The sequence below is a fragment of the Aulonocara sp. 'chitande type north' Nkhata Bay genome, linkage group LG1 (assembly GCF_057382095.1).
Source record: "Aulonocara sp. 'chitande type north' Nkhata Bay isolate Kocher_YH1m ecotype deep benthic linkage group LG1, A_spYH_male_GT1.1, whole genome shotgun sequence".
Classification (NCBI taxonomy): Eukaryota; Metazoa; Chordata; class Actinopteri; order Cichliformes; family Cichlidae; genus Aulonocara; species Aulonocara sp. 'chitande type north' Nkhata Bay.
Window position 1 is genome coordinate 28775400 of NC_141344.1, and position 27854 is coordinate 28803253.

At 43.3% G+C, this 27854-nt stretch overlaps 1 protein-coding gene across 5 annotated transcripts; it reads left to right on the forward strand.

The window, feature by feature from the left end:
* Positions 1 to 1514: 1514 nt before the first annotated feature.
* On the forward strand, positions 1515 to 22277 carry sema6d (semaphorin 6D). 5 transcript variants are annotated; one of them, XM_086291860.1, is made up of 20 exons: positions 1515 to 1708; positions 8508 to 8679; positions 9136 to 9247; positions 9879 to 9939; positions 10133 to 10195; positions 10323 to 10424; positions 11259 to 11349; positions 11587 to 11706; positions 12015 to 12103; positions 12954 to 13171; positions 13258 to 13389; positions 14006 to 14161; positions 14537 to 14710; positions 15094 to 15234; positions 15513 to 15590; positions 15732 to 15790; positions 16361 to 16417; positions 16912 to 17094; positions 18004 to 18245; positions 18365 to 22277. In XM_086291860.1, the coding sequence occupies exons 2-20, from the start codon at positions 8556 to 8558 to the stop codon at positions 19484 to 19486; spliced, it is 3324 nt and encodes a 1107-aa protein (XP_086147986.1). In that variant the 5' UTR covers positions 1515 to 1708; positions 8508 to 8555; the 3' UTR covers positions 19487 to 22277. The 5 variants fall into 5 exon arrangements, with proteins under 5 accessions (XP_086147986.1, XP_086148002.1, XP_086148010.1 ...); XM_086291868.1 differs by lacking the exon at positions 1515 to 1708 and adding an exon at positions 1786 to 2589; XM_086291876.1 differs by lacking the exon at positions 16361 to 16417.
* Positions 22278 to 27854: the final 5577 nt, after the last annotated feature.

A 27854-nucleotide genomic window follows, 5' to 3' on the forward strand; every position in this document is an offset into this window, starting at 1 on the left:
CTCCTTTTTCTAACTCAGATGGAAAGAGTCATAAAGCCTGCAAGAATTTTTTTTAAATCTGACTGCGTTGGTGAAAATTAATCTGAATTTGCAGAAAATATTAAAGAAACTACGAGAAAAAGCTGACTGTGATGGCTAACAGTCTCGCATCAAAAGCCATCGAATTCTCCTGAAATGGTGTCACATAGCCATTACACTATCAATAAAACTGCCAATTCACAGGAAAAAGGACCAATCAATAGGCCCACCAATCACCACACACCGACAAATCCATATATCTATTCATCCACCATGACACTCAAGACCTGCATCTGGCAACCCTTAGACACATTGATCAATCCATCTTGTGCCTCTCTCACGTAGAACCTCGTGCTGATTCAGTCCCCACAGGACATGGGGACTGCTAACAGAAGTAACCCAGAGCAGAAATTGAGGCGTGAGAGACAAGAAGAAGGGGAATGAAAGTCACGTAAATAACAAATGTGTTTCAGCTGAAATAACACTGATTAGATTGGGCAAAAACTGCAGAACGCCTGAAGACAAAAAAGGAAAGGAAAAAAAATCCATGGAATCATGGTCCCAATACTGAGGAACAATATTTCTACAGAAACAGGTAGAGCGAGTGAGAGACAAGCACGGACAAAGACGCACAACGAGAGCCAAAGTACAGGATTGGGCATATCAGAAGTGCAAAGTAGTGTTTCCTACACAAGTATTGAGATGCAGATCAAACTTTCACAACATAATAGGGCCTGTCAGGACTCTGTGTGTGTGTGTGTGTGTGTGTGTGTGTGTGTGTGTGTGTGTGTGTGTGTGTGTGTGTGTGTGTGTGTGTGTGTGTGTGTGCTATCGTGGGTGAGGATGTTCATTTGGAAATGATCCTCACACATCTGCCAACCTGCTTTTCTAATGGGGTGAAAATGAGCCTCTTCTGTGCGGGTTTGCAAACCTGGCCGGAATGACTTCTCACATGTATGTCAAGTTTGGGGAAGACGCTCACGATGATATTTGCATATGCATATACAGAAAAGATACTTTAACATCACTGCAGCGTTGCTGTGCATGCAGCAAGGTTCGCTGTTTATTTTCCCTACAAGAATAATGCTCATGCAAAACTTGAACTGGCTGCGTTGCATGCATTTGCACAGGAGTAAAACTTTTATGCTACTTTGCAAAAATATTGTAATCTTTAATGATTAAAAAAAAACATGAGTTTCACCATGCCCTGCTGAATTAAACACAGAATTGAGCTAAATCTCTTCCTCAAATCCAAACATGGCTAAAGCTGTGTTTTACTAAGCAGTCCACTTGCCACAACTCAGCTGTAAAGATTTTAACTAGAAGCTCTTGCTGACTTAGTGTTGGGGGATGGGGTTTTAACTGAAGAGGGAAGGGGGGCGAATATGGGGTCACACAGGAGGAGAAATGGGAGGGTCGCTGTTTTCTTTCTCTATGCTTTAGGAAAAGAAAGGAAGGAAGCCCTAGCAAGGAAGAGAAGCCCGAACCAAGTGAGGAGAGATGGATGATTGGGGGAGGGACTGGAGGAAGAGCGCTGTTCATTGGTAGGGCTCGGGTCGAATTACACCATTTGCCGTGCATTAGTTTGTTTTTCTCCCAGCCTGGAGAAGTTGATTCACTGAGACGCGCAGAATCTTTTTTGGGAGATTACGGCAACGCGAAAGGATACAAAATAATCATTTCCGATGAGGTGAGTTCCTTGCAGCTATGTGGACACAGGCTTCTTTGTTGCGCCCGTATTTTGCAGTGAAAGTCGAGGAGGGGGGGAGAAAAAACTAGAGAGGAGAAGTCTTTGCTGGGAAACAAAATATTTCTTCTGACCACGTCGCTATGCTGCTCTGCAAAACCGATGGTTGCAGGACAGAAATAGTTGAGGTCCGGACTATTTTTACTAGTGCTTTCGTGCAACACTATTCATTCATTCCTTACAGGGCTGGCAAAATGAATCCGTCCAGCTCCAAAGCTTTCCACTCCCCGTAAAGGGGGAAAATTGTAGTTGTTACAGTTCCTCCTCCGGTCTTTTAAAACTGCCTATGAAACCGGTGATTTCAAACTTCTGCGAACCATATCTGTATTTATTTATTAAAGAAGAAGAATCACAGAGGATAGTTTTGCGTAAATCCCACATGCGCTATCTTGCTCTCCGCGCACCCTCTGTTGTTTTAGATCAGTTAAGTCAGAGAGCGGCGTAGTAAGGATATCGCATCGTTAATGTTTATATCTTTTCCCTCTGGTTTCCAAAGTTAATCGTAGTGAAAAGGGGGCTGGTGTAACAGTGTATGAGGGAGGAGAAGGGGGGCTGGTGCGGTCGTGGCAGAGCTTTGAAGCTCACTTATCAGAGCGCAGGGGCCCGGGGACGGAGAGAGACTCATCAGAGGCAAGAGTCACAATAATGTGTGGCGAGCGGAGCTGAAATCTGTGCGCAACTGGATAAAAGAGAAAAGTGGGGTCCGGATGGAGCGCAAAATAACAGGAATATTACATGCTGGGGGTTTTCTCGCAAATGGATTACCAAAGGAATATGACATTCTGCTGGACTGCCCCGTTCATGTGTGAAATCGGATACTTGAGGTAGGTGTGCCCAGTGTTTTGTTTTTGCAATTAAACCATGGATAAAGCGCATCTTTTTTTCGTTTTTTAGAAAAAAATACGTGTTTCTTGTTTTTTTAAATGTTGGTATTAATATTATTGGATTGAATAAAGGGCATAGCCTATTGCTACTGGCCAATCTATCCGGAGCGCTATACTTAGTCACTATAATCTATAAAAAAGTATCAAGTACGTTTCCGAGTAAAACGTCCCGCTTATCGAATGCAAGAGTGCAAATGGGTTCCTGATTATAATCATGCTGATAGAAATATAATTGGAGCCACGCAAACGTTTTCCTTTAACCTTCCGTGCAGGCGAGTGTCCCTGTTTTTATTACAATTTCAGTCCCAATAACAAAGCGTTTCTAGTCTGAACTGTTAAACAGTTCAGAGCAGGAATAAAAGTGTTTTCTGGCATTTTGACTTTACAAAAAAATCAACTTGGGATCAAAGGCAATCTGCGCAGACGAGCGAAAACAAACGGCTGTTAAACAATTAAGAGGCAAACTGGACGAGCAGTGGAAAATGAAGGTCGTTTGCTGATGTCTTTAAAACATATAATACATCCCCTGATCCATTACTAAAGTCACATATTGGATAATAAATTGCAAAAGCGCCCGTAACCTTTCTGGAGGCAGAGTGGCACGGAAGCCCTGCCCTGTGAATAGATTAAGTGCTATAGAGGCAGTTAAACGAAGCCCCATCACTGTTGTCACTTCACAGATGTCCCCCGCGTCTTTGTTGTCTTTTGTATCAGTTGTGCATGTGGACTAAAAGGGGTCTGAAATGATTTACCACGGACCAAACTTGAATGCCTTTATGCTCCAGTCCATATAATGCATGCATTCGAGCCCGGGCTGCTGCGTGGACTGTGTGCGTAAAACAGGAGAAGAAGATCCAAAGGCAAAACTTGAAAAATAGAAAATGAAACGGAGGAAAAATGATGAAAGCAAGGGAGTCGAGGTAGTTCTTTTGTTTCATAAGGAGCTATCCAGGCGTGATCAGTTTAATTATTTGTGTCTTAAGGTTTAGGAACATGTGGCTAAATTAAGTAAAAGAGCAAAAGGTGCTTATTTTGTAGTTGTTGCCATACTAATCTGCTCTACTCATTTTTTTTTTTTTTTTTTATTGGCAGAAGTGTTCACTCATTTTTAACTATTGTTGGTTTGTGGTCAAAATGTTGCTGCTATAAATATATCTCCCAAAGGCTTTACGTTTTTATAGAAATAAGGGATAAAGGAGGATGTTTGCATTTCCCTGGAAACTTTCAGCTGGCTGAACCATGTCTCAGAGATCAGAGAGCTCGGCCTAACTGCTGAAATGACAAACTTGAGATATCGGCAAGGCCATCAGACTGTGGCCGGGTCAGACATCAGAACCAAGCCATGGGTTTGTTGACAGCACAGCTGGCTTGTGTGTCTCACTTCGCTTCACTTTCCAGAGGGTTAGAACTCAGTGACCAGAACGATCACCGTTGACCTCCTCTACAGCCGGCCATAACCCCGGAACAACCACCATTAAACCATACAGTGATCAGTATTAACCCTTTGTAGCCTTATAGGTTCCTAAACTGCTGTTCACAAATCAAATTGTTCCATACTTAATTGGCTGAGAGATGAAAGTTAGACCCTATGTGACGTGTTCAGAGTGGGCACGTTTTTATACTTTGCTTTGTTCCCTCTTAGTCCCTTTCGCAGCCTCGAAAAAGCTCTTCGGAACATGGGTCCATGGACCGGGGGTGGGGCTCTATTGTGTTGACTTGCCCAGAGCCCCTTTTGTTTCTTGGTCACACCTGCAGCACAGGCTCTTTGTGCTCTATAATAGTAGAACTACTGCTGAGAACAGCCTTTCTCCTGTTTCACTCCTCCTCTCACCAAGGTAGAGAACAAAAGGGAGGGAAGCACGGTTTAGGGTGGCACAGCCTTCTCCTTCAGCCAGATCTCTGAAGCAACAAGTCCAACCAAGCCCCTCAGAAGGGATCCTTAGGTAAACAGCCTGTGATTAGGGGGTGCTTGTTATTACTCAAGTGGGGAAAAGGAGTATTAATCATTTGTGGGCATGTCTGGGAGCTGCTCTAATCATCTGGCTGGCTCAATCTCCTGTGTGGCTGCATCTTGATTACTTTCCAAGGGCCACAGTTGAGTTTTAACAGCCGTGTCACTGGATGCATGTGGGTTTGAAACAGACAGTCATACATGGACAGGTGATGGTGCAGAAATACAGGTTCGGTCACGATAGGAGCCAATCATTAGAAAACTGACACGGCAAAGATGCATTACATGATATAATGTTAGGTAATCTACTATGGCATGATATTAAAGTTATACGAAGGGCAAAAATGCCCTTGTAAATACAAAAATCACTGTGGGTAATAAGTGTGTGTGTTTTCATCAGGATTCAAATTTATGGCGTCCAATTAGCCAAATAGCTCTCCTTCCATCTCTGTCCACCATTTTCCGTCTGTAAGTTTCTTCGCCACCATGAGTCAGTTCACTTAATTTTACTTCAACCTCATTCATTGATAAGTGCCAACACAAGGAGTCATGAAGTAGTCACTCTGGAAGGTCAATTCGCCATTCAAAGTGGCCGCAATTGCCAACAGCGCCTCGATAAATCAGTCACAAGAGGAATCAAAGCCGTATATAGCAGCACAAAATTTTGTTCCACCGCAGTTTAGACAAACAGAGTTAAATAATTTAACTTTGTAAAAAATAAAATAAAAAAAGAACTCCCGGGTCATCCGATTTCCCGTTGTGCAAGATGACAAGTCAGGCAGCCTCAAGCAGCAGCAGCAGCCTTTTGTTCTGCTGGGATTACATCCGCCCTTCACATTCACACGCAACTACAAAATCCTCACGCACTACTGTTGTTTGCTATCCTTTTACTATCCCCAAATTCTCCCAATAGGACCTCCCTGCAAAAACACATTCATCCAGTGCTGCAATTGAGGAGATTTTATGGCTTACGTACTGTATGCCAACGAAAGCACAGCTAAGAGGAGGGTATGTGTTAATCTGTCATTTTAAGCTAAAGGAGCACTAAAGCGTCCCCTGTAACTACCAGAATTGGGCTACAGACCCCTACACCCACCATCAGCAGAAATGGCAGTCCACTCGATTCCCCTCCTCCTCCTCCCCCCATGTTTAACACCATGGGTTTGAGCCAAAAACATCAGCAGGGAAAGTGCGTGGTTGTAGGACACTGCAAAGCCTGTAATAACAGAGGTAGAGTAAGGCAAGATTGAATGGCAGTGAGATGCGTGACAAGCCCAGCGTCTCCAGGCTTGTTGAGGCCTATATGTGTGCATACACACACACACACATGCACACGCAGGAGGGCAGGAGCCAGAGAGCGTAAAGGAATAGTCAATAGAAAACATGCTGGGCTCGCTAGAGATTGAGAAGTAATTTTAGATCACTGACCTCTGAATGTCTTCTGTTTCTGTTTTACATTAAAGTTTCTGAGGGAAGCCTTTGCCTTCCACATCAAGGCTATTACCATGCAAGGAATCATGGGAGATTGGCACTGAGCTTTTCGCCCTTCCTTAGAGTGTTTTTTTCCCCCTTCTTTTCATCTGAATTGTTTAGTGGGGGAGAATGGTACAGGGGCAAAAGTGGCATGAATGTGAGTGCTTCTGAAGAGCTCGTGTTAAGCAGGAGTGTAAAATTCTGACAGGTAAGGAAACCATTTACCTGTGAATACAGCCAGGTTTTTGGCCACAGGTACAGCCTGCAGTGTGTACGATAGTTCTATAGAATTGAAACACGGAGCTCGGTTTATTTACTTTCACAGGGCCTCTATTTTTCAGCCGTCGAGTATTTGGTATCTATTTCTGTCTCCGGCTTCTAGAAATTCAGCTATTTATTGCCTGCGTTTTAACGCAGCAGATTTCCTGGTGTGAGAGGCGTCTGAATGAGGAAGTAAAAAAGAAAAAGAAAAAAAGCTGTGATGCTTTTAAGGATTTTCAGAGTCGCGTCATCAGTCCTCGTTAGGATCAAGTTTCTTACATTTGCTGCTCCGCACAGATCGGGGAAACTGCATCCATAGATCTGTGGATGGGTTCTGCCCAGTGATTCATTTGTGACTACAGTAGAATTACTGCCTGCTTTAACATTATTGATGTTTGTAGTTATAGAGAGAGCAAACAACCCTTTTGGTCCTCATAAAATCTTCCCTTTTCCCCCTTTTTTTGCCAAAACATCAAACCCGTAATTTAACCACTAAGTGGACTAATTGAGATTAAGCGTTGTCTCATCCATGCCTCACATTATCCAGTCATAATGACATTGCTCTTTGAAAGGCCTCAGTATCCCACAGAGTCCTGAATAGCCATGATTACACACTGGTGATGATTAAAACATGTTGGCATTACCCCGATTCCATCTCACCACTACTTTCATTCTTTTTAGTGACATGCCATCACACAGTAGCTGTTTAGACCAAAATTGGATTATTAATGGACGCACACACACAGCATACTTTACATCAACATGCTGGCACAAAGGTTGTGCAACAAATTAGTTATGCCATCTACATTCTAACAAAAAGATGACATGCCGATTGTTGCTGTCAGGTAAACACCTCGCGGCGGCTCATTTTCTACTTGACAGCCATGTTTGCTTATAATTAATTCACTTAACAGCCATATGCATTGTAGTTTATTTAGTGTTTTTAAACTAAGCTTCTGGACATTTTTTCATAAGCTTGAGGCTCTTCAAAAAATATCAAGATGAAAGTGGCTCGATTTATAGTTACAGATATGGAGAAGTCCATGGATTGCCTTCTCTGGCTGCTGATCTGCCATGTTTCCTGTGTGGATCAATCAAAGCACTAATGGCTTGGCAGGCAGGGCTCACAGACAGCACTGGAGCAGGTGTGCTTTGGGGCTAATTGAAAAATGAGTCAATAGTGTGTGTGTGTGTGTGTGTGTGTGCGCACATGTGTGCGTTCGCGTGCAACACACACATCAGTCTTTGCATTACACCATTTGAAAGAGTGATTACGTATGTGCAGTCGCGTGTGTGTGCATCCAAGTGCGCTCCTGGCTAATCCATCCCTCTGCCTGTGTGACGTCTCCCAGTAAATTGTTTATATCCGTTCAGGCTTTGCCTGCATGAATAATTCGTTTGCCTTATAAATATTTGAATGCACACCGATCATTAATATGCACAGACACAGTCTGTCTCTAAAGTACTCCTTCAGACACTAACATACACACTAAACCCCTGCCACTCCCACAATAAATTATTGCCAAAGTAACTGCTGGTGTATCATGTCTACAATCAGATCCTGTACAAGCTTTTAATCCACAAAAATTACTACAATGTCAAAACAGCTGTACATGAGTAGGAGCTCATAATACAAGTATGAGTGAATCACTGCGCTGCAATAAAGCACACCGACCCCAAGGAAAAGCTCGAGCAATAACCACAACTAGAGCGCTGATAGAGGTGTGCTAAGGTTAGAGCAGAGGCTACACTTGTGATGATGATGAAGTTGCAATGTGCTGATTAGTGTTGAGCCTGGCCCAGTACAAACCAATCAGAGCACAGATGTACTGAGACAGCAGGCCTGCCACGTTTCTAACAGAGTCGACTTCCGCTCTTTGCAACACACACCGAGACACCCCACCGGTCAGTTGGCTGACCTTCCCTTAGGCAACAGATGCAGGAAAAGGTAGAGGGGAAGTGCCAAGCGCTGGCACTGAGAGCTCAGTCATCAATAAACACGAGAGCGTTTTACTGTATGTTTGCATCACAAAAGCTTGAAAAAGAGACAGTTGTTGCTCCGAGTTTAACAAAGGGTTTGGACTCGGTTCGCGTAGTTCACAGCGGTACAAAAGATTATATTTAGCACATGTCAAGTAACGAGAGCATGTCATTTTTTTGTGTGCGTTTCCAGGTAACATCTCCACCAGTGTGAAACAGGAAGTGTCGTCTGTGAGCAGACATGGGCCAGAAAGCTGTGCTTCTGCTCAGTGAGCTGCTGCTGCTGCTACTGACAGTCTCGCGCACTCTCCTCGCAGTCAGCTTCCCGGAGGACATCGTACCCCTCGATGTCGTTGACGCGCACTGTGAGTACACCCGTAAATGAGCTCAACAGAGACCGGGTTGAGATTATAATTACTCGAATGTCACTCAAAAATAGAAATAAAATAATGACAATCCCCATGTAAACCTTTTACTTGCTCCACTCAGAATATTGTTACAAAAACTTAAGACACACACTAGCGCCTCCTCCCTCTCATCGGGTCCATACTTTAGACGCTAGCATCCACCGTAATAAAATCAATCTGCTGTGATGTAATGGAATAACAGAGTGGTATGCTGGCAAAGGCAGCCGTTATCGAACACACAAAAACATTACAATGACGCACAGGTCTGATTGGAGAGACTGTAGTTGGGTCTACGTACACATAATTCCCATATCTAACTATATGTTTAATCAGAACAGGGTGGTTTATCAGCGTATCACTGTTTGCTTTTACCAGTAGCCTCCCGTTAATAGCACATGTTTGTTGTCACTGCAGTTTCACGGCGGTACCCTGTATTCAGAGGCAGGCCCTCTGGCAACGAGTCCCAGCATCGCCTTGACTTTCAGCTGATGACCACGATACAGGACACTCTGTTCATCGCTGGCAGGTAAATCCAACACACACACACATACACACACCTCTCCCCCTCACCAATATACTCAGTCACTCCTTGGCAGGTAAACAGTGGCATAAAGGGGTGGGATGCGGGAAGGGTGAGCTCTTAGCGTTATTGGATCTCTGGCTTCTGGTCGTGCATCTGATGTATATGGCTGGTATTGATCCAGTAAAGGCGTCTATCTTCCCGGCCTGACGCGCTGTCAGGGATTTCTTGGCATCTTTACATTTCTTTTTGCTATTTATGGGCAGTGGGATTAATCTGACCACTAGCACTACTGTAATATTGTAGCAGGAAATCACTTTGACATCTAACAGTATAACACCTTCCCCCTCTGGAGCCCCTGTAATCACCACCACATGTATCTGTGTTGTTAGATGGTATGCTAGAAATGTGCATGTTTTTACTGAAAGTGAAGTGAAATTGTGTTGTGTATTTGTTGTCAAGATTATTCATTTATTTATTCTATAGTAAATGAGGCCTTCTAATGATAAGGACACAAAATATTCTCATAATTGGGAGAATAATAAAATACTTTGATTAATGTACACACACAAAGACCCAGTAAGTAACAATATATTCTTGTTGTCACTGAGCTGCATGTTTTGTTGTTCGTCCACAGAGATCAGGTGTACCTAGTCAGCCTGAGAGAATCCTACAGGAATGAGATCATTCCTTACCGGGTAAGATTCACACAAGTTGCTCTCGCAATCCACAAATACTGAAAGGGCTTCATAGAAAATACTGAACCATTCATCACAGAGTGGACAGGTGGTAAAATGAGAGAGTGGAAAAAGTGTGTGCCTGCGTGTTATGTCGCACGCATGTGTCTGATACCTCATGATGTTGTTCTTTTTCTTCTTCTTTTTTTTACAGAAATTAACATGGCGATCGGGCCAAGCTGACAGAGAGATGTGTGCTGTGAAGGGAAAACACAGAGTAAGTAGGGGGGAAAAATCATTAAAAATCACTTTTTGTTTGGTCACCCGTGTCACCCATGACACGGACAGAAAGTTAAACTACAAACCTCTGAAAACACAATTTAATGTTGTGCATTTTCCTCCAGGACGAGTGCCACAACTTCATCAAAGTTCTGGTTCCAAGAAATGATGACCTGGTGTTCATCTGTGGTACTAATGGCTTCAACCCAATGTGCAGATACTACAGGGTCAGTATTCAGGGTCAGAGCCTGTGATTCATTAGGCAAAGCTCATGCAGGCTGTGTACAACAGCATGCAGTGGTCCTTCGTTTACTGCAGGAGTTACGTTCTAAAAAAAAAACCTGCGATAGGTGAAATCTGTGAAGTAGCCAACTTTATTTTTTACAATTATTATAGTTGCTTTAAGGCTGTAAAACCCCTCACAACACACTTTATACCCTTTTCTCAGACAGGCACGAACATTTTCACACTTTTTCTCTCTTGTTTAAACACTCTCAGTTCAAACCTTCGTAGAAAAATAAATCCAGTATTATAGAATGAAGTCAAAGGCAGCCTTTGACGGTGCAAAACGTTTCATCGACATTGTTGTATTCGTTGTTGAGAACAATTACAAACATACAGTACAGCACTTCAGAGTCACACTGGTAGCGATCGAAGATTTATGTAAATTTGACAAGCTGAATGCATTCTGTACTGTACAGGAGATGTGGCATGAGATTGATTGACAGTCTACAGCCAATCAGGACGCAGAACACTGCGTAGTAAAAAAGGGAAGAAAAATAACCCATGCAAAATTGTACCAAAAAAAAAATCTGCGAAACAGCGAGGCTGCGAAAAGTGAACCACGTTATAGGGAGGGACCACTGTACACCAAATGTGGACTGTTACTAGATAAACAGCAATGTTTTACTTCCTGTACTATCTTTTTTTTTAAATAAATTTGACAAGATTCCTTTCAGTGATTTATGTGTGCACCAGTGCTTCTGTGTGTGTGATTGTTTGCACCGTGCCTCTTGAGAAAGCTCTTTTTAATGTGTGGGTGATCGCTCCGTTCCCTTCAGCTGGATAACCTAGAGTTTGATGGGGAAGAGATCAATGGACTGGCACGGTGCCCATTTGACTCCAAGCAAACCAACGTTGCCCTTTTCGCTGGTAAGGGTCAAGCACACACCCGCCCACGCACGCAGTTCATCTCGCCAAAGAACAACTAATGTGTTCCTACTTACGCTCTCATTATCACCCCTGTGTCTTTGCCACGGTAAAACTGGGCCTGCAGCGCTAGCAACTCGGCCAATTAAGCTCTATAAAAGAAGACAAAACAACAAAGGATCCAAGAGCAGCGCATCCTACTTTTTGGTGACTGTGTTTCCTTCTTGTTTTTGTTCTTAGAAGGGAAGCTGTATTCTGCAACTGTAGCTGACTTCCAGGCCAGCGATTCTGTCATCTATCGGAGTATGGGTGATGGATCAGCCTTGAGAACCATCAAGTATGACTCCAAATGGCTGAAAGGTAATCCTTGTTTCTCTCTCCTCTTACTTCACTTAAGATACATGTGTCTACCTGCCAGCTAGCTCGATGCTCATGGTGCCTTTGCGTGGTATATGTATGTGCGCTGGCTGTCAGGGTTGTTTTTGGAGTGATAGAGAGCTTCCCTGCCTTGCCAAGCTCTAGGAGGATATGGCCTGTTCTCTCACAGGCAATCTAGGTCACCCCCAGTCATATACAGCCTTGTACAAATCCCTGAAATATTCAACATGCACAGTGGTGGTGACAGTGCAGAAATACACTTCAACTCTCTGCCTCTGTCTCTCTTTCAGAACCTCATTTCCTGCATGCTGCAGAGTATGGGAATTATGTGTACTTTTTCTACCGGGAGATCGCGGTGGAGCACAGCAATCTGGGAAAGGTAAGACCGTGCACCTGCCGTTTATAATGCATCACGTATTCCACACACAGCATATGCAGGCCTTTATCCAAGACTACAGCTTTACGCCTCCCTCAGTGCCTGCGTTTCTGCCACAAATGGGCCCGGTGGTAATGGGGGCCCATTCAGGCGCTGACACTACATCACATTAGAATACCCGAGAAATTTCACGACAAGTGTTTGGTAGGGATGTTCTACTAACGTAAAACCATTACACAGTGGTGAGGATTTGTCTCACAGAGATTGCACGCTTTTGTGTACGCCTCTCCCTGTGAGGCACACACACGCAGATGGCATTATAAATGTCCCATGTTTGAAGCCAACCTCAGATTTGACCATGCCTCATCCTGAGCTGGCCGGGCCACAGGAAGCCGGCATCCTCCATCAGCCACCAGCTTATGAATATTTCAACCCAACTAATGCTGGGGTGACACCTGGGCTCTGATGGAGGTTTGCACTGGTAAATAATTAAAGCTATCCAAGCTAACTGCTTTATCATACTTGATTTATGCTTTAAGCCTTGGCAGTATGTGCAGTCCAACACACTTACACATGGCCCAGCTTTAAGTCAGTATAGGCCCATTGCAAGTGTTTGTTTGTTTTTTTTCTTTCTTTTTTTTTTAAATATTTGCTCCAGTCAGAGTGAACAAGTTAAATATGAGAGAGTCTGTTTGTTAAGTCATCTGTGCTGAGTTGCTACAGGATGGGGAGATGCATTATTCAGCATGTTGAAGTGTTTTTAGTGGCATTCACTGAGATGCCCTCCTCATCTGCACGCCTCAGTCCTCTCTGGGAAAAACAACAACAACAAAAAAACCTCTGCACCTCACAGGTTGTGTATTCCCGCGTGGCCCGAATCTGTAAAAATGACGTGGGTGGGTCACAGAGGGTGCTGGAGAAGCACTGGACCTCTTTCGTGAAGGCGAGGCTGAACTGCTCCGTGCCGGGGGAGTCCTTCTTCTACTTTGATGTGCTCCAGTCCATCACCGACATCATCGACATTAACGGGGTTCCCTCTGTGGTGGGCGTGTTCACCACGCAGATGAACAGGTGAGCCGTAGCTGCCGTTGCTGCAGGAGGAATTAAGAGTTCAAACAAACAGGGGATTTTATCTAGATATTTTTCCTTTTCTGCAGTATTCCAGGGTCAGCGGTGTGTGCCTTCTCCATGGCTGATATAGAAAAAGTATTCTTGGGCCGGTTCAAGGAGCAGAAGACCCCTGACTCTGTGTGGACTCCGTTCCCAGAGGAGAAGTTACCCAAACCTCGGTAACGGTTCATCTTTTCTCTTCCTCAGAATAATATCCAAATTCTGAACCTTGCTAAGCACGTGGAACCAAGAAACTAAACTAAGAGGGCGATGTCCAAAGATGTGTTTTTTTTTTTTTGTTTTTTTTTTAAACGTGGTGCTGGACTCGTCAGCTGTTTACCGCCTGTCATTTTTCACCTTGTCTTAACCCTTCTTTGTCCAGGTTAAACCCAGTGAAATGAAATCTTTTGCACCAGGTTATTAGTTTTGACCCAGCACACACATTTACCATCTGCTGACGATTAAATAATTAATTTAGTATAATTAGATGCGCTGCATATTTAACCTGTTTACAGTCAGCGCCTATATTTGCAGCCCTGCGTACAAAACACAGAGTCCACGAAGCACGTAATTACCCCAGTAAATCATTTATGGGAGGATAACCATGCATATGTATATTTTATGCCTCCAGCTGAGGTCTTTTTGTGATCCTAATAAGCACCTGCTACTCTCCCCCACCCTCTCGTGGCACTTTTCCATCCATCTCAGAATACATTATTATTACTCCCTGGTGTGCGATCATATAGGCTGATCTTTGACCTTTTGCCCTCCGTGCAATGGCACTCTCTATCCTAGACCCGGGAGCTGTGCAGGTCACGGTCCAGCTGCGTCCTTTAAGAGCTCCGTCGAGTTCCCGGACGATACCCTGCAGTTCATCAAGTCCCACCCCCTCATGGACACAGCTGTGCCTTCTATAGGAGATGAGCCTTGGTTCACCAAGACACGGGTCAGGTAAACGCATAAAGAGCATATATCTTACATTTGAAACTTGTGATTTCAGATCATACCTTTATTGGAAGGATAACCAAGTAAAGTCTTCCTAAAAATAAAAAGTAATCAAAAATCTTGCCAAGATCTTTTACGACCCATATCTATATCATAGCTGAACATTTGTTGTGAATCTGTTGGTATTTTTCAAATGTGGATGAAGTAAGTCCTTCAGTGGAAAATTGGTAAATAGTATCCATAGATGACACAAAGATATAAAACAGGCCTTACCTATGTTGATCAGTGAGCATATGGGATATGTGTATTCAAATAGTCTTTCCTATTTTGCATGAAATAACCCCTGCTGTGAGTAACACATGCCTTCTGCTACGTATAAAGGTACAGGCTGACAGCGCTGGCTGTGGACAGTGAAGCAGGACCCCACAAGAACTACACAGTGGTGTTCATCGGGGCTGAGTCGGGGGTCGTCCTCAAGGTTTTAGCCAAGACCTCCACCGTGTCTCTGAATGACAGCCTGCTCCTGGAGGAAATAGACATCTTCAACAGGGCCAAGTAGGCACACATGCACTTTTCTCCCTCTTCTCGTTTCCTCTTCCCTTTCTGTCTTTTGGCTGTGGAGTCAGCAACTCTTACAGTGATGATTCCTGGCACAGATGGCAGTGTCTGTCAGCTTTGTGCTCACGTGCATGTGTGTGTGTTTTTGTTTTGCTGTGTTTTTGTGTTTTTTGAGTCTGGTGTGTGTGTGATTTTATTTTTATTTTTTTTTGGAAGCTAAAATGCACACTGCCAGGAGTCAGGGGTTAAATTCTTGTTAAACTGTAAGAAGAAGCTTCTGTGAGTCGTCAACCTAACAAGTGATTAAATCTTCCGAGACTGAAACAGGAGACAGACGGGTCTGATAGACCTCTGATTAGGTTTCTCTCCACCCTGTCCAGGTGCCTGTCTAACCGTGAGGATGACAAGCGTGTCCTCTCGCTGCATGTGGACAAAGACGCACACAGCCTTTATGTCGCCTTTTCAAGCTGTGTCATCCGTATTCCCCTGAGCCGCTGTGAAAGGCATTCCTCCTGCCACAAGTAAGTGATGCACTACTGCACACGTAGGAGGTTAAATAAAAATGTCCTTTGTACAGCCAGTCATAGCTTTATTGTTTTGTTCTTCGGCTAAATGTCATAAAAGCAACGATAACAGCTTTACCCTGTGCCTTGTGGTTAATGTTCAGTCAGTCACAAGTGATTATAGCGTTCTTTCCAGAATGATTAAACCTGGCGTTCTGGTGTGTGTGTGTGTGTGTGTGTGTGTTTGTGTGTGTGTGTGTGTGTGTTTGTGTGTGTGTACGTTTTTGCCATACCAGGTCCTGCATTGCATCAAGGGATCCTTATTGTGGCTGGAAGCCTCACGGAGCCTGTGAGAGGATACAGCCGGGTGTTTTGTGAGTTCACAGCCCACCTGCAATATGAAGCACAAATATTACAGATGAGAAAATGACTAGAATATTTATTTATTTTTTGTTGTCGCTGCTATTTTGGATTAATATCTGTTTCTATCTGTCTTTCTCTCTCTCTCTTTTCAGGGCTGGATATGAGCAGGATGTTGAATTTGGAAACACGGCCCACCTCGGAGACTGTCAAGGTATCGATCTCATCTCCATGCCATGCTATTTGTCCTCAGACATATACAAACACACACATGCAGCTATACACACACTGTACACAAACTCATCTCTGCATACACCATGAGCCTGCACACTCACATCAGTAACCACTCCAGTAACTTGCCCCTACATTAGTCTTACGTGCAGTATTAACACACATATCTACATAGAGTACATGGCCACCTGTAACTAATACCGCCCGTGAGGCGGAAACATGGACATGTACAATTGAGGGTCATGTTCAGCCGGTGCAAATGACAGAGGTCTTGTGATATGTCACGGCTAGAAAATGTACATTGACTGATTTCACTGCACCTGTCCCTTCATATGTATCAGCTAAACATGACCCATGGCTGAACCACAGTATTGATCAGAACCAGAGTGCCTCCAGTAAAAAAAATGACACTGCTGGCCGAGTGCTTAATATACTTCCTGTTAAAACCTAAACTAAGCTGCACTCTTAGTGTCTCTCAGGAGTTTTATTTTTCTTTTCTTTTAATTTTCAGAGTTTCCTTATAATGATTTCTTGTCCCTTTTAATTCTTTTAGCATTTTTGGGCACTACTTCAGCGCCAGATTACAAATCATTTGGCGATCCTACCTCTGGTTAGTTTGATCTTTTACTCAAATGGTTTCTTTCCTTGAGTTCAGCATCTCCTGCCTTTTTCTTTCAACCCCTGCTTCCCTTCATCTTTTCGTATCAAACACCTCTCGAATGCTAATATTCCCTGTGTTCATTTTCATCGCCATCAATAACCGAACCACCAGGCAACATCAGCACTCTAACTGGGCGACGATTGACTTCCTCCTTTTCACCCATCACCTCCTGTTCTGATCCATCCTCCCTCTTGCATGTCTACTCCACTATACCTTGGCAACCTTCCTGTTGTGTACCAACTCCTCTTTTAACCATCACTTATTTCCTTTTTAAATTGTCTTCAAAATGTACATTTATTGGTATTTGAAAACACAATCATTTAAACTGTGATAAAGTTTACTCTTTTGTTTTTCCATACACTCTACCGATGCCTACTAACTGGGATGATAACAGTATGCTTTTCACTCGTCTGCACAGTTTAACAGTTTGTTTGTCACCACAGACATGGAGTTTTCATCAGCGCCAGTCACTATCCAGCCCAGTGGGCCCATACACCCCCCAGTACTCATACCCAGTCAGAGCCCCAGCTCTGGGCCTGATCCAGAGCTCTACGGCTCACGCTTTGTGCTGCAGGATGACCCAGCCACCTCCAGTTCTTTAGACTCTATCCCAGGGGGCCAAGAGGGTAAGGCCCACAGGGAGGCAGCCAGCATGCTGCATTGAGCCTGATCTGATAGCTGCCAGGAAATGTCACTAAGCCACGCTAATGTGAAAGTACACATATATGCAAACACACTGTGGTTGCTAATACGGTTTTCCCTTAGATAGCATGGCAGATATTAGTCTTTTCATTAAACATTTATATTATGATTAATATTTTATTTTCATAATAACTTTTTTCTTTACTTAAATGGTAATTTCCTTCATCTTCTTTCTTTCTTTTACGCAACACTGCTCTAACGTAGTTTCTTTAAAAGCTCTTGTTAGGAATGGCCTCTTGCAGGTTAGACTTTCTAACCCTAGTTCTAGTAATAGATTACCCTGGCTGGTAAATCATTGACTGGACCAGCTCTGCCACATCATGGCCGCACGGTGGATGACTAACTCTTTCAATGTCTGTGGTTACTAACAAACTTTCTGTAGAGCAGCAGCTATCTGAACACCTGGATGGCAAACACTTTCCTCTGATCAATTTCCTGCTGGTTGATCTCCTGCGGGAAGAGATTGACTTGGCTCTCTATCTGAGATAAGCGCGCACTCCTAACCCTTTAGTGCTGGATGCATGACAAAAAGTGTCTTGGAACGTGGGACAAGGCCACACTTTGAGTCTTCCCGGCTGAACTAACATAGCATTTCCTCTTAAAGAAGGACAAATTGGGTGTGGGTACATAACAGCTTCTTCACCATATTTCTTCTTCATCTTAGATTAGGATGAATGTAACAATATTTGTGGTTAACTACGTTGTATGGTGGAGGTTGAAAAGCAGAAGCTTAAGCATGGCTGTGTTCACACAATACTGTATCATTTCTGCTGTGGGTACACGTCACGGAGTCGTTTCGCCAGAGGGTTAACTGATGCCTCACTGTTTTGTAGGTGTGTGGGATATACAAGCTGGTGAGACCAACCAGTTGGTCCACATGAACATCCTGATCACCTGCGTGTTTGCTGCTTTTCTCATGGGTGCCCTACTGGCGGGTTTAATTGTGTTCTGCTACCGAGACTCATTCCTCCGTAAACCAAGACATGTCCACAAGGATGCAGAGTCTGCACCATCTTGCTCTGATTCCACTGGAAGCTTTGTCAAGCTCAATGGCCTCTTCGATAGCCCTGTAAAGGTACAGCCAAACTACAAACTAAAAAGCAGCTTCAATCATACCGCTTTTGTGGAGAAGAGTCACTGAACAAGATGTGAAACTGTCTAATCTTACTCTTGGTTTTATTATCACATTCTTAGGAGTACCAAACCAACAATGATTCTCCGAAGTTGTACACCAATCTTCTCAGCACTGGCAAAGACCTGAACGCGCCCAACGGTGACACTAAAACCGTCATCTTGCGGGATGGATGTCAGCCCCCCGAGTTGGCTGCTCTGCCCACACCAGAGTCTACCCCTGTGCTTCAGCAGAAAGGTCTACAGCCCATTAAAAACCAGTGGGAGAGGGCACATGGGAAGGTCAGTGGGTCCCGTAAGGAGTCCAACTCATCTGCCAAGAGTCCTCAGTTCCTTCCTTCTTCTCCTACTCCTGCTAACTCTAGCTCCCACCACCCTCACCTCGCCCTGGGACACTCGCACATCCCAAGCGCCGTGGTCTTGCCCAACGCTACACATGACCACCCCAGCCATGACAATGGGGAAGATACACTACCACATTCATCTGAAAAGAAGCTTAAGAACCCAGATTCTAAAGGAGCTAAGAAAGACCAGAAGAGGTCTGTGGATGCCAGAAATACCCTAAATGACCTTTTAAAACACCTCAATGACTCTGTGGCCAACCCCAAGGCCATTCTTCAAGAGGGATCAGTACCCTGCCCGAGGCAGCACCTCACACTCGAGCCCATGGAGGAACTGACTGAAATACCCCCCAAGGTGCCCAGTCGAGAAGCTTCCTTGTACTCTCCCTCCTCCTCCCTGCCGAGGCACAGCCCCACCAAGAGGGTTGATGTGCCCATGCCCACTACACCAACGGGAAGCCTGAGCATGGGGGGCACCCTGGAGAGGCAAAGAGGGGGGTACCAACTCCAGCGGAGTGCATCTCACAGGCACTCCTTATCCACCTCACCAAATGGGGTAACCATGGGGGTGTCTGTGTCTCGCCAACACAGTATGAACAGAGGGGGTTACATGCCTCCGACACCCCCCTCCAGACTTGATTCACATGGTGGAGTTATGGCACCAGGAATGCATTCAGCCCACCCACCCTCAGTATCCAGACAGAGCAGCTACAGTGGGCATGGCTCACTTCCTCGCACCGGGCTTAAACGGACCCCTTCAATAAAGCCAGATGTGCCGCCTAAACCCAATGGGTTTTCACCACAGACTCCACAAATGCGAGTAGTCAACAAGTACAGCTATTAAAAGACCATGGACACTTCAAAGTGAGTTCTTGGCCTTGACTGTAGAGCTTTGAGCCCTGAGGGCTTGGGGGGAGGGAGTACAGATGGGATAAGGCCTAGTGTGTGTTTGTGTATCAACTTGAGGTGTATTTCCCCTTTAAATGATATGCACATTCACTCACACTAAAACCAGAAAGTCATACATATGGCCAAAGATACTCGTTGGGGCCTCTTTGCAACCCTGCAAGCCAACCTCCCTCCCTTGCCACAGTAGCCACAGGATATGATCAGTGGACAGTGGTGAATCTGCTGCTGCCCAGTGTATCTGGGCTTAGGTCTCACCCGTTACCACATTTGGAGCGAGGTTTAGGACACCAGCAGAGGTCACGATGGTGTATGTGGGACCAGGTCAAAAAAAACAGTGGAATACTTGAAGAATGGGTCTCATTTGTCACTCCCCTTGAGCACTGTCTTCCCACTAATGTGAAGTGAACAGAGAGAAGCCAGAGGCCATAGCTTTGGCTGTAAGATGGCATAAGGCAGATGGAGGGGAAGATCAAAACGTATAGCGCGTGTGTTGTTTTAAGATACACGTGGCCGTAAACAGCTGATCAAAACTGTAAGAAAAGAGAAAGTGTGTGTGTGTGTGTGTGTGTGTGTGTGTGTGTGTGCTGGCTGACAGGAAAGCAGATTTGTGTAAATGCAGCAAATATATTAGTGCCACTTGCCCAAGAATGCACCTTAAGACATTTAAGACCTAAGTCACTGTCTTTCATTAAAACAACATATTTTCTTTGATCTTCTTTAAACCCCCCCTGGACAGAGCTGAGGTCATACCTCTTTGTCACTCTGTTGTGTACTTAGTAATTAGATTAGGTTGTGGCGAATTGGTCATGCTGGCTGTACACAGAAATGGCCAACTCAAATTTTGCTCACTGGTTTGTGCTATTGATTTCAGATATAGGAGTTTTCCCTGATGCATGTATTCCCCCTACCAGTCGAGGATAGCCTGTGACATGGGTGTGCACATCTGCGTGTGTGTGTGTGTGTGTGTGTGTGTGTGTCTGTGTTGTGTTGTGTTGCAGACAGAGGCCAAGGAGTAGTTTTAAGCAACCAAACGCACTGATACATGAAATAAGATGTCTCTCTCTCTGGGACTGAAACTTCCTCTAACCTCCACTGCCCCTTTGTAAGAATTCAAGAGTGGTTCAAGAGTCTTCTGTCTTTATGTAGCAATGGTATTAAAAGAAAATGCAATTTTTCATCTCATTCTGTAACTGGGTTTCCAACAAAATGACTTGCTTTTATAATCTTTTACTATTTTATTTAAAGAATTTACCATTTTGAAACTAAAGCAACACCAATGGTTTAGCCCATATATTTGAATTCCACATTTCAAGGCAGGTTTATTCTGTTAAATGTCTGTGTGTGCGTGTCCCCTGATAGAAGAATGCTAGTTTTTTCCTCCCACTTTAAATCCTATTTGCGACATATTTAACTGAACCTAGAACAATACGTGGATGTACCATCTTTGTCATCTGTCCAGTTCTGCAGCCCATGTTCCCTGTGCAGATTTTCTTGCGAGTGGCCCCGTGTACAATCAACACTACATTTATCAATGTGTCCAAATGAGTCATGCTGGGAATGACAAGATACTGTATATACTAAAAAAATACTATAAATAAGGAGTATAAATATTTTTAGGCAAGTGAACCCGAATCTGTGCGTTGTGTGCCTTATTCACGAATACAGTATATAATATTGGCAACGTCAATTGGTCCTCTGTATGTTATGTCATATGCTCGCTATATGAGTGATTTTTACATAAGCAAATTGAAATTTTAGCAGGATGCGCGTCGGAAATCTAAACTGAAGCGATACTGAAAACACACTGACAAACATTCCATTTGTGGATGCGAGTCACACAAAGGGAAAGCAAAAACACCTACTGGGATATAAATCAGTTCGTTCCTCCTTTACTGCCGGTGTTGAAATGAGTGGTGTTAATCCACCAGGTAAAGGTGCCATGCAGTGAATGTATTTTTCTTGAACGTGGGATGTAGGTAGGGTGGTGAGACCTTGCACTGTGGAGCAGTCAGCTCAACGCAGCATATCCTGCCCACAGCCGATGTATTAAAACAGTGTTCACACAAAAGCCGTCTTTTGGCATGGCCGCCCGGAATCTGTAATTCCCCCAGGATTGCAGGACAGGAATTGTTTCTATTGGCCGGCAGTGACGACCAAGGGATCATTTCTCATAGCAGTGGGTACTTATTTTAAATTTTTTTTTCTTTTGTGAGGGCGGGGGGTGAATTCTGAAATCTCATTCGAGTGTCAGTTGCCTGTTCAAGCCCAAAGCCACATTTTGTTTACAAGTGATGATTGTATGTAAAGACTTTCTGCCTGTCATCGAACCAGAGTCTGGGCTGTCTCTTTTCTACTCGACACATGCACACTGACATCACAGACACACACTCAGCATACACTGTTCAACTGCCTTGTACATTGCAATATGAACTGGGTCTTTCAGTTGCAATCTAAATTGAAGCCTTTATATTTCAGTCTGGTGTACGTGCAGATGAACCAGATTTTGTCATGTAATTCTAATTTAAATACTGTGCAACGTGGCGATGAGAGGCCAGCTGATCTCCAGAGTATTTGAGCGTGTAGATATGTTGTAAAATTGTACTGTGAATGTGTAAATAATAATGATGGTCTTTGTTTCATGATATTTTTTGTTGTTGTTTTTTTTTTTTTTCTCCATTTTTTTAACACGGCATGTATAGTTGAAATAAAACATTACTGCACAGAAATTGTGGTGTTTTTCACAACAAACTGCTGATGAACTCAGCAGAGCTGGGTTTTGTAAGCCATCTCTTTGTTTATCGTGTTTCTGGACAACTGAGGAAGGCTCAGATTTGAGAGATAGGGCCTTGTGAATCTGGTGGTGAAATGTAGTAGGTGGTTGCAACATGACTGGGAAGGAAGTAGCTAGCTGGGTTCTGGGAGCAGACTGTAGAATGATTAAGACTATTTTTAGATGTCTGGGGCCGGCACAGAGTCAGCCACACCAGATAGCATGTGGGAAAGTTTCCAAATTAGTATGTTCTTGTAGACCCCGAACATCTGGACTAACTGCTCCCCAGGGGATAAGATCTAAGCCACCAATGAGCTGTGGTGGAATGCACACAAAAGTAGCACCCACATACATTTGGATGCATGCAGCGCAAACATCTCGTTTATGTTATGCACTGATAAAGCTGTGGGGAACATCAACAAAGAATAAACAAGTGATGGTTGGATAAGAGGTAATCACGGGTTCATGTTATCCAGTTTGTTGAACTGCAAAAAAAAATGTGATTGCCATCTGAGGTGGGATTATTCATTCACCTTTAAAGGATGTAATATATGAAACTAATGCACATATAATAAAGTCTAGAACTGCAAAATGAACACAATCAAAATACAAAAAGATTCATAAATAAAACGTGTTATCATAGGATGTGTTGAAACATGACCGCGTGGATGCAGGGGAATCTACTGCAGCCGTTAGATGTCACAGTCCAACTCGTATCACGAAACGCCAGCATCCCCGGTTTGAATCCAGCTGGGTAAAAATGCTCTCTAAACCAGGGGTGTCATGCTTATTTTACATCGTGGGCCGCATACAGCCTACTTTGATCTTAAATGGGCCAGATCAGCGAAATTTCTGTCAGTGTTACAAGTTTAGCTACACATTAAAGTCCTGAGATATCTTAATATAAGAACAATAAGTTGAATTCCAACATTATGTCTCAGTTTATCTACATAATAAAGAAATGCTGCTGTCGCAGAGAAGTCTGTCAGCACAGTTCTTTGGGCTGAAATTATAATAAATAAATGTGAACATTTTCTGCCAGCTCATTGCCCAGACTGTCCTGTAATTATAAAACACACAGAAAATATCCTACTTTTTTCCTTCTGTAAGAACAGAAATATCTATAGTTGGTAAATGATAGATTAAAAAAAACAGGAACTTTTCTGTCATATAAATCTTTACCCATTACTCAAATACTCAAGTGTGGTATGAAAGGCCATGAGGGAGTTGTTTCTTCAGCAGGAAAAGCTGTGAAACAAAAATGTCCAAAATGTATGCCCTTCCTCACTTGTTCCAAAGCCATCCAGCCATCCAACGCCCGGGGGCGTTCTCTTCTCTTTTATTCTAATTTCTTTCTTTTTTTAAACACATACAGTAATGTAATATCAGTTATACATACAACCACGATTTCAAGTGTTAACGTCCTACTAAAGCTCAAATCAATAACCGGAATCATCTGAAGCCAACTCATCTTACTAATCTGCATATAAAGAAGCTGTGTAGGAGGGCTCTAAGAGCGCGGGCCCTGCTTTGTTTTGCAGAGAGGTGATGAGGCCCTTTGGATGTTTGGCTAGGAGGCTTTGTGGCTCATCACTGCCAGCAGAATGTTGACACAAGTACTCCTTCATTGGCTTTCTGCAGGACCTCCAGAAAACTCACACCTCCTAGCAACCCCCACCCACCCTTTCTCTCCCACATACACACACACACAAGGGAAACATTCTCCCCTCTGGGTGTTCTAGCGGGGGTTGGGGTGTGATTTGGTTAGGAATGGGGAACAACAAAGAGGCACCTCTTGCTATTCTGATGTACATCCCATCCTCTCAATTTATCAGATGGTCTCTTTGAATTAGTGGAGGCAAATCAAACACAGCCAATGATTCTGTAGCCGTTTCATTCATTTGTCCGTCCGCCTGGCCACACTTAGTCTCATTACAGACAGCGACTGTTCTCGGACAAAAAGCGAGCGTTTGTTGTCATACTGACGCGTCTGTGTGCATGTGTGTGTTTATTCTATCTCTCGTGGGATGGGGAAGCGAATGGTAGAAAAAAAACAAGGAAAAAATACGTCTTGGTTAAGTCTAAGTGGAACACAGCGAGGCCACTCATCTAGATGCAGGCAGATGAATGTAAATTGCTAGAGCTGAAGGTACAGATGAAAATTTGATTTAAAACAGTAGCAGCGGGTACAGAGACACACACTAACGCAGAGTGATATGGCCCATTTTCTGCTTTTTGGCTTTCTCTGCAGCATCTCTTTAGAAATTTAAGGATAGTGATTAGACTGAAAATCATCCATGTGTATGCCTTCCTGTCCTCTTTTCCTAAAAGCCTGGAGGTGAAACCAGCAATTCCATTTGCAAGCCTCAGTCATGGAAAAGGTGCTCACAGGGTTTCTTTGTGGGCTTTAGCGATTACATGCACTCTCTCTGATGTATTAAAACCTGACCCAGTGTCCAGGAATTGACTCATTTGAAAATGGAACTAAATGACAGGGAGGAAGTTAAAATTTCTCCAAGTTGGATCGAAAAAAGTTTTGACACTTGTACAGCCTCCACATTCGGGAAAAGCCATCAAAATCTAATCTGTGCGCCAAGCGACCTTACATTAACAGTTGGTTAATGGCACACGCTGCTTTGAAAAGTAACTTAAAAGCCAGGCAGGCAAAAGCGGCGAAAGAGCGAGAGGTTGTTAAAATATGAGGAATGGAAGCGCAGATAGATAAGGACCGGTATTTCCCCCGCCTTTATGAGTAAATACAGGCATTTGGATCATAGATGAACAAAATAGAGTGATGGGTGAAAAATGCATGGCTTCCCAGTTCTCCCCCAGTGACCTTCAGCCAACCTCTACAATCAAGATCACACCGACACCTCAGAGAAGGACGGTGAGAGCTGTGTGATGAGATGGCAGGAGGAAGAGAACTTGTTGACAGAGCTTTTAGTTCATTGTGTATTATATAATAGTTACCATGATGTACTTATAGTCCATAGTTATTGCGTTCTCATACATGTCCAGAATGTGCTATGACAGCTTTGTTGTATCTGCACTCCCGCCTGTGTTTTATTTGGGGGCATATTAATTAGGGAGGAATACTGACTGGGAAACATATGGGAATAATTATTCTGAGGTCCCCAAGTCTTTGTAGAAACATATGCAAAGATGTCCAGAAATTGCTTAATTACTAAAATAGAACTTCAATCATAAGTTTTTGTCTTTGTTTTCTTACGGTTCACAGATGCTTTGTTGCCACAGATTGTGAACCATTAATTTAACGAATATCTACCATCTTTTTCACAGTCTGTTCCTAACATTGGATGGCTTGTGTTTCAAGTACATCACAGCTGTATAGTGCAATTAGCCATGATATTCAGCGTGATTGATGTGATTATGTTTTATGTCTTTTACTGTAAGTAAAAATCGCATTTACACACAACGAGCACAAAGGAGAGGCATTCAGCAACACAGAGCAGCCAAGTAGGGCCTTTAAGCTTGTTAGCAGCAATACACAGTCACAGAAGCTTTTTAGGTACACATGTTTCAACTGCTTGTTAACACAAACACCTGCGGTAGCAACTCAGTGCGTTTATTCATGGTCAAGGTCTAACCTGTTCAAACTAAGCACCAGAATAGGGAAGAAAAGTGACTTTTAACTTGGCATGGTTGTTGATTCCAGACAGGCTGCTCTAAATATTTCAGAAATTAGTGATTTACTGGGATTTTCCCACACAGCTGGTTTACAGACAATGGTCTGGAAAAAAAGAAAATATCCAGTGAGTAACAGTTCTTAAGGCAAAAAATGCCTTGCTGATGTCAGAGGAGACTGGCGAGATTGCTTCTGATTACGAGGCATTAGTAACTCAAATAACCACTTGTTACAATTAATGTACGCAGGTCATGTGATTGTTGGGGTTTTTCTGTATGTATGATTGTAGCGTCTACCATATAATATAAAGTGCCTTGAGGCAACTGTTGTTGTGATTTGGCGCAGTATAAATAAAATAAAATTGAACTGAATTGAATAGTAGAGCATATCTAAATGTGGGTGCTATCCTGGTTGCAGGACACTGCACACTCATACAACAAATACTGTTCAGTCACAAGGTAGGTGCACCTTTAAGCGCACCCTCCTTTATCATTTATGTCACTCCAAATGGAACAATAATTGACAAAAGGGACATCAAACTGCATTTATTAGGACTTTCTACTTAGCTCATAATACAAGTGAGCAGTAGGATCATTTTCTCATAGATTTCTGCATATGCACCTGTGTGCCTCTGATTTAATTTTTGGAACCAAATGAGTTATCACCTGCAGGTCTAATTTACCTGACTTTACTCTTTAGACCCAGGGGACCATCAATCTTTCATATGCAGTCTATGACAGAATAATGAGCTGTGAAGTAAATAAAAGCTTAGAGTATGTAAATCTGATACATCCACTTAGTTAACAAAAACATGCAATTACAATGTTTGCCAATTGTGCCAATTTATATTACTGAATGACCTTTATAACCCTTATCTACAATAATCCATCATTATGCTAAACTCAGGCAATAAACATAGAAATTGTTGACTGACACTCGGCTCTGAGGTCACAGTAATGGTATGAAGAAAGAAATCAAATCAAGTTTGCAATTATTGTATGTTACTAGAAAAAAAATACCAAAGAAAGAATTTATCATTCTTTCCAAGCTACACAAATCTCTGAAATCACCTTCAAAGATAACACCCACTGATAAGCTGCAAAATAAATCTTTGAGATTTATTTCCACCTAAACTTGATGTAGGAGTATCAGGTGTCGCATTAAGATCACAGAAGGGTTACTGCCACATCTGGGTTGCGTCTCAGTCCCAGATAGTGCAACATGGTACTGAATCTAGATTCATGCCATTAGGTATTACCATGCATAGCATCAAGTCAGTAATGCAGGATAGTCTGGGAGAAAGAGTCTAGAGACACAGATATACAACAGTGCTAAGAGCAAAAGGAGAGAGTGAGATGAATATCTGCCCAATGTGGTTCTTTAAGATGCATAGACCCTGCTCCAACACCTGCAGGTGCTTATCTGTCAGATTTAATCTGCTCACTGGGCTGTGTGCTTGTGTGCGGATAAAAGAGTGTGTTTTGGAGAAGAGTTGGGTTGGTGAAGCAAGTTGTAGCAAGCCTATTGAGCGTACATTGACTTACCAAGACTCTAAACACCTGACTGAATCTAACTCTTGTTGCGTGGATACTGTGTGTTCAGGTTAGGGATTATCACAACAAAGTGTACATCTGGCAACTAAATAACCCTCCACCTGTTTTGCATAATAACTTCATTTCTCTTCTTCTCTTTCTTCTGTTTTGGATCTTTCCACGGTCTTTATCTACTCCCCCCCCCCACCTTTGAAGCCTGACTCAGACCCTTTTTGAGTGTGGGTGTTCTCATAGCTTTGCTGGTAAAACAGTGGATTAGCGCAATTGCTTTATGACTAAAGCCAAGCCTACTATTACAGCGCTCTGTCATTGGGAAATCACATCTTCCCAGACA